Source organism: Limulus polyphemus, unplaced genomic scaffold, assembly GCF_000517525.1.
Source record: "Limulus polyphemus unplaced genomic scaffold, Limulus_polyphemus-2.1.2 Scaffold7774, whole genome shotgun sequence".
In the NCBI taxonomy this organism is placed as follows: domain Eukaryota; kingdom Metazoa; phylum Arthropoda; class Merostomata; order Xiphosura; family Limulidae; genus Limulus; species Limulus polyphemus.
The window spans coordinates 6917-14528 of record NW_013673384.1 but is presented as its reverse complement, the minus strand read 5'-3'; the positions used below and the strand labels follow the sequence as shown (position 1 = coordinate 14528).

The following is a 7612-nucleotide window of genomic DNA, read 5'->3' as shown; positions in this document are numbered from 1 at the left end:
AGGATTTTGAATAACCCTGTATTTTAATACACGACATTAAAAATCCGTTTGAAAATATTCCATTAAACTCTAATTTAAACAGCATAACACATTAAAAGCTACATCTTTGTCTCTGATCATCCACTCCAAATCACGAGTTCTGGTATCCAACGAAATGTTTATTAGACAAAAGATAGATCCGAAATGGTAGTTTTTAGGCACCTCTGATTTTCGAGTTGCAACAGACAAATTAAGATAAAGTACGGTAACTCTTTTCCATTTTCACTTTAAACGCACCAGTATTTAAAACTATAATTCATCACAAGCGAGAGTTTTACTTACCAGCATTTTTACAGTTACGACTTCTGGGAGATAAACCAGTAGTGTACTGTAGACTGTTTCACTCAAGTCTTTTATACATATATTCAATACACAAAAAACTGTTGTCATTTCATATCTCACCTTCATCTAGACGTGTATGGTCTTTCAGGTCAAAAAATCATGTCTGTGTACTCTGTCCAAGGCTAACCAATCCAAACCAGTAGGTGAACACGACTGTTGGCCTTCAGTTAGATATCATTATCTACATAACTGTCACACTTACAGTACACACATTAAATATTAGAGCGTAGCTTATGCAAATCAGGTGTATTTTTTTTCCTTTTTTTATAGGCATTTCACGTTCTTTGGGCGTTTGTCTACATTGAGTATGAATACAGGAAATATTCCAAATTTCTAATCATGTATATCTCACGTAGCCACTAAAGGAGCAGCTAATAGAAGGTAAACAAACTCAAGGACAGCAATATAATAAGATTTAAGTTTTTTAGTTTAATATACATTATTTTAAACTAAATGTTAGAAAGAAAAGAAATAGTAGAGAATTCTGCTGTTTGTAGACCAATAAATGTAAGTACGCTTACGTTGTATGTGTTGTTGTTGTTGTGTTTTCCTCATTCCAAGATGAATATCAAATTATATGTATTGTAAATGGTATTGAGTGAAAATAACAGAAGAAAAACAGGCTGTGGCTACCTTTAGTCAACTCTCAAGTTACAGAACTTGTTTATAATCCGTTTACTATACCGGTAGGGTCCACATATTGCATTATTTTTGGTAATGGTGTGTTTCGGCCTGCTACAACATTCTGTGTAAAAACACTTACTCTCAAACAAGGGTGAAATTGCTCATTCCCATGTAATATAAATCATGTAATGTTGACCAGTAGTAATTAGTGGGATGTCCACGGATGGGACAGTGATAAGATTATGTTTCTTTGTTTGTCATGAATTTCGAGGGCTATCTGCGCTAACCGTCCCTAATTTAGCAGTGTAACACTAGAGGGAAGGCATCTAGTCATCACCACCAACGAATAGTGGGATTGACCGTCACATTACAACGCCCCCAAGGCTGAAAGGGCGAGCATGTTTGGGGTGAAAGGGATTCGAACCCGCGCCCTAACCACCTGGCTATGCAGGGCCGTGATAATATTATGAACGCAGAAATCGAGGTTAAATTCCTCTAGTGGGTGGGCACAACAGATAGTCCAGTGTGAATCTGCTCTAAAATAAACAAACATTGCAATATTGACAGTATTTGTATGTAACTCGTACGTTGTTAAAGATTTTGTAACAAATATAGTAAAGAGATTAGAACTGTGCCCATTGGTAATACTAGAACTATAGACAAGTTTAGTTTATTTAAGCATTTTCTGTTTAAGTTTAAACTTATAACAGTGTTAGTTTTATAATGTTTTGTAACAAATATAGTAAAGAGATCAGAACTGTGCCCATTGGTAATTCTAGAACTATAGACAAGTTTAGTTTATTTAAGCATTTTGTGTTTAAGTTTAAACTTATAACAGTGTTAGTTTTATAATGTTTTGTAACAATATAGAGATCAGAACTGTGCCCATTGGTAATTCTAGAACTATAGACAAGTTTAGTTTATTTAAGCATTTTGTGTTTAAGTTTAAACTTATAACAGTGTTAGTTTTATAATGTTTTGTAACAAATATAGTAAAGAGATCAGAACTGTGCCCATTGGTAATTCTAGAACTATAGACAAGTTTAGTTTATTTAAGCATTTTCTGTTTAAGTTTAAACTTATAACAGTGTTAGTTTTATAATGTTTTGTAACAAATATAGTAAAGAGATCAGAACTGTGCCCATTGGTAATACTAGAACTATAGACAAGTTTAGTTTATTTAAGCATTTTCTGTTTAAGTTTAAACTTATAACAGTGTTAGTTTTATAATGTTTTGTAACAAATATAGTAAAGAGATTAGAACTGTGCCCATTGGTAATTCTAGAACTATAGACAAGTTTAGTTTATTTAAGCATTTTGTGTTTAAGTTTAAACTTATAACAGTGTTAGTTTTATAATGTTTTGTAACAAATATAGTAAAGAGATTAGAACTGTGCCCATTGGTAATTCTAGAACTATAGACAAGTTTAGTTTATTTAAGCATTTTGTGTTTAAGTTTAAACTTATAACAGTGTTAGTTTTTTAATGTTTTTCTTCTTGGTTTCAAACTTTGAAGCCAACGTGAAGTTTTGAAACCTTGTCTACATTTTGTTTGTTTGTTTGTAATTACGCACAAAGCTACACATTGGGCTATCTGTGCTCTGCCCACCATCGAAACCCAGATTCTAGCGTTGTAAGTCCGCAGACATACCGCTATACCACTGGGGGGCCCTTGTCTAGAAGTAACAAATAATACAAATTAAAAAATAACAGTGTTATTTTAGTAGTGGTTATATTTTTGGCTTCAAAGTTTCTAAGCCAGTGTGAAGTGTTGAAATTTTATCTTGAAGTAACAAACTATACAATTATTCATTTGAATCCACTATTTCGGAAGGTGTCTTTTTCAAGGTTTCACTGTTTCATAGGTTGTAAAACAATTTAATATGACAAAATATACCTACAGTACAGCATTAAAAGCTTTTTCTCAACAACGAACAACAACATAATTTTCTAAATCTAATTTTATTGCTAGATTGCATAGTTTGATATAATGTTAAGGGCCAATCATATTACAGAAGATTATTGATTCAGAAAACTTGGCAATGAAAAACTTATAATTCCAATTTATAAACGGGTGACAAGTCAGTAATTAAGATATCAAAGAAATCTTAAAGTTTTGGAAACATTTGGGGCCCCCCAGTAGCACAGCGGTATGTCTGCGGACTTACAACGCTAGAAACCGGGTTTCGATACCCGTGGTGGGCAGAGCACAGATAGCCCTTGAGTAGCTTTGTGCATAATTAAAAACAAACAAACAAACATTTGGGAACTGTTAGCTTCCCTATTATTTCGTAATAACTTTTTTCATTATCTGATCCCATATCCGGAAAATAGCTCTGGAAAATGATTGTTAAAGAATTTATGCGTATATATAGAATACGGTGGGATTCCTACTATTTGGTCCAGCTGATTTTGAAACTGCTGTATATCAAGGTCAGTTCCGAGACTTAGCTTCAGAAATTGGCCACCAAACCTAACAAAACACCTTTGATCATGGCCCGGCATGGCCAGGTGGTTGGGGCGCTCGACTCGCAATCTGAGGGTCACGGGTTCGAATCCCCGTCCCACCAAACATGCTCGCCCTTTCAGCCGTGGAGGCGTTAAAATGTGACGGTCAATCCCACTATTCGTTGGTAAAAGAGTAGCCCAAGAGTTGGCGGTGGGTGGTGATGACTAGCTGCCTTCCCTCTAGTCTTACACTGCTAAATTAGGGACAGCTAGTGCAGATAGATCTCGTGTAGCTTTGCGCGAAATTCAAAAACAAACAAATAAACAATACTTTTGATCCACTCAAATTATAAAGAAAATCTAGGACTTTTTTTTCTGGTGTTTTACACGTTCATATAAAGTCAATATAAAGAGAATCAGAGTGTGAAAGGCCCACAAGACATTGAATTACCAACACATATAAAAATTATAAAGAAAATCTAGGACTTTTTTTTTCTGATGTTTTACACGTTCATACAGTCAATATAAAAAGAATCAAAGTGTGAAAGGCCCACAAGACATTGAATTACCAACACACATAAAAATGGTTCTGTTTTTGTCTCTTCGTCGACGGTTACGAGCTGAGAAATCATTCTTTGGACATTAATAGTTTGTAAGTATATCATAATCCGTTTAAAAATTACTCCTTCGAAACGTACAACCAGTAATACAGTGTAGGATCTCGGAGTAAATTACACCCCTATTTTGACCCTATGTGTGAAATATGTATTTCAGGAGAGTACAATCCCTCACAACCTTGATTTCATTAATTCTTTCGATAAACACTTTAACTGAACCTTTTTGTGGTATTTATTTAAAATGCCTCACATTTTAACCTTTAGAAGTGCCTTACATTTAGAAGTGCAGTAGAAAACTTTTGTCTATCAATAAAAAAAGTGATTCCTGTATCTTTTCTTGACATCAAAGAATATCGATTGGATGTAGACACACATAGAAACAGAATACATATTCTAAAAGTTACGGTTTAAACGCCGTAAGCCAGTAAATAATTGGAAACATGACTGGTTTAAAAATCGTTATGAAAACAAGTTAATTGCTGGTATTTGTTTCTCCACAAAATAATTTAATACGTATTACATAAGAAAAAGCTGAATAACCAAAAATATTTTCGTGAATACTTCCGTATTTAGAAGTATATATATGTTTAGTTTTAATTAATTACAATGTTTAATCATTGATTAAAGTTAATGATATATATATATTGTGTGTATAATAAACAAAATCTTTATATTTGTGACATATAGATCCGTATTAATGACACGATCTATCTTTTTCTTGCCTTAGTTTGCCGCTGTCTTTCTTGGCCTCTTGGCCTGTTCTCAGGCTGGTTATTTGAGTGGGTACGGAGCAGGTGTCATCGCTCCTGCCGCTGTTGCTGCCCCAGCTTATGCAGCAGGCTATGCTGGTCCTGACCCTACTGGTGCTGCTGCCGCTGCTCAAGGAGTAGTTGCCGCTGCCCAAGGAGCTGCTGCCGCTCGTGAAGGTGCCATCCTGCGCGGAGTTCCTGTTGGACGTGCTGCTTCCTCCATTTCCAACGTGAACCACGGCGGTGCCTTTGGTTTAGGCCATGGACTTGGGGTCGGTCTTGGATACGGCGGTGCCTTAGGCTACGGTTACGGACTCGGTGGCGCCTTAGGTTTAGGCCATGGACTTGGGCTCGGCTATGGACTCGGAGGTGCCTTAGGCCATGGTTACGGACTCGGCGGCGCCTTAGGCCATGGTTACGGACTCGGCGGCGCCTATGGACTGAACGGATACTATGGTGCTGGTCTGGGTAAAGCCTTACTTCACTAAATGGTAAGTGAAACAACATAGCCAGTAACATCTATGTTTTTGTGTTTGAAAGGAATAGAAAGTTTCCTTAAGTTAATAAGATTTTATGTTACTCTTACTAACTGAATAACACTTCACTTCGGTATTAATGGAAAATTATGAAATACAAAGAGTTATGTTTTTACAACTAACAATACAAGTACTTATCAAATTATTTTATGTTCCAGAAAATCGCCTTTGACTTTTGACCCTGCCTGAAATTGAACAAAACAACTCTGCCCATCTCTGAGCTATAAATCGCTTGCACGTTTCCACACTAGACGACTTTCTGGGGGTGTAATTAATTGAAGATGAATGTAAATGTATCAGTTTTACAATAAAAAATATTTGTTTACTCTGAGTGTTATATAGAATTTATTCAAAATTTAGACATTTTATTATAATACATTTTTTACTAAGACAACATTAGTTTGTTGCTAAGAGTGTGAAGTCAACAAAACGAATAACGTGAATTTACAAACACGTGTTTATATCAAAATTCATTCTAGTTCGTGAATAACTAATATAAAACGAAGATTAATATGGAAGGCCGAAAATATATTACAGCAATTTTGTATTCAATTTGTATTACAGTAACACTATTTCGAGAAATAATGTGTTGGTATAATTCAATACAGCGGCAATACACCAAAACATGTCCAAACAACCAATTAGCTTAGAGTAACAAATAAAATGATGTTTTATAATTCACCTTTGTATTTGGTTTAGAATATAAAATCGTATTCCTTGTATGGCTAATTAACTCAGAAAATATTATATGTAGTTTAATATATCACTCTAAATAACCGTGTTATAAAAATATAATGATTCATCAGTTATCGATGTTTTCGGACATAATCCTAGAAGTATATGTGGAGGTATTGCCTGATTAAAATGTTTAGGGTAGTTCTCATTCATTAATAAGCTAACAATGCAAAATAATCTCCACAACAAATAAAACATGGCGATAATATAACATTTGAACATATATAAAATTTTATAAAAAAGATGACAAAATTTGTTCAAAAACAATAATTATTTTCATGTAATACTGGAAAATAAAGGTTCATTATATTTATTTGTGTTTTTCTAAATAACGCAGTATGTTGGTAGAGCAACTGCTTATATATTCAATATATTAATGCTCTTATCAAAGTGAAATTTATCATATAACTGCGTTAGTTATCTTACAGATAAAAGCTTGTTACAGAGTTATATATGTAGAATCACTTAGTGGAAAAGCTATGTATATCAATTAAACAATGCTTCAGGTGTATGCTAAATGGCTTAAAGTGTTACAATTCTGGGTTCAATCCTTGCAGTAGGCGAAGGTTTACGTTAAGAAAATAAGTAAACACGTAAGAGTTGCGAACTATGATATGACGTATTTTCGTTTACGTAGAAATAGCTTTGTTTTGAACCCTTAACTCTACTAAACCATATAAAAATCTATGTTAATTATTAATGACTTCTGTAGCTTCCTTGGTGTCACTTAGGAGATTGTTTATATTTCTGGATGTTGTGTGGAACAAACTCAATCCATATATGGTTTTAAACTAAAACCATACTAGTAGCATTAATAACACCCATAACTTTTCTTTATATAGAGCAGTCTACAAAAACTACACTGCTTGATTCCTGTTTCAAACGGAATGTTTAACGTACGAAACCGACTTTGGACAAGTCTGTTTTGGTTTCTTTGTAGGAGAACGTCAGATGAAATATAAGTTAACCTTACTATATCAACACGTCTTTTGTTTTTACAATGGAAACATTAAATAATGCTATCATTCTTCAGATTGTCATGTTTTAATATTATATATGTTCTATTTGTCTTATTTTATTCTATTACTTGAAATAATTTGTTCTTAATTGTTATTCTTGTTTTATTTTCAAGATAAAGTATCTTAGAGTTTTTAGAACATCGTTAGAAAATTTAGGAAACGTATCATGTGAAAATAAAAACCACGCCAGTAATTTTCCTGAATAATTTGCTAATAAATGTAGCATGCACCTTTATAAGTTTCACACCCGTATCAATTCGAGGAGAATTTTCCTGAATAATTTGCTAATAAATGTAGCATGCACCTTTATAAGTTTCACATCCGTATCAATTCGAGGATACAACATCCTGGAACTTTCGTTTCAATTGTTTGGAAATCATAACATATTTAATGGATCTGTACCGGTACTCAGTGATTAACTTTTAATCTAGATACACAATTGGGTTTTCAAGTGAATCTTTCATCTTTATTCATTTTTTCTTTCTAAAAAAAATAGTAATAAA

General features: G+C 33.7%; 1 protein-coding gene across 1 annotated transcript; it reads left to right on the top strand.

The window, feature by feature from the left end:
• The first annotated feature begins 834 nt into the window (after positions 1-834).
• Positions 835-5667, top strand: LOC106474855 (glycine-rich cell wall structural protein 1-like). Its single transcript, XM_022403142.1, has 3 exons — positions 835-888; positions 4798-5310; positions 5514-5667. The coding sequence occupies exons 1-2, from the start codon at positions 835-837 to the stop codon at positions 5305-5307; spliced, it is 564 nt and encodes a 187-aa protein (XP_022258850.1). The 3' UTR covers positions 5308-5310; positions 5514-5667.
• Positions 5668-7612: the final 1945 nt, after the last annotated feature.

What these genes read in the sequence shown, in the direction of transcription:
- LOC106474855 (XM_022403142.1), top strand. Translation starts at nt 835, where the DNA reads ATGTTAGAAAGAAAAGAAATAGTAGAGAATTCTGCTGTTTGTAGACCA. An exon ending in CTGTTTGTAGACCAATAAAT is followed by an intron (nt 889 to 4,797) that starts GTAAGTACGCTT and finishes TTCTTGCCTTAG; the next exon opens with TTTGCCGCTGTCTTTCTTGG.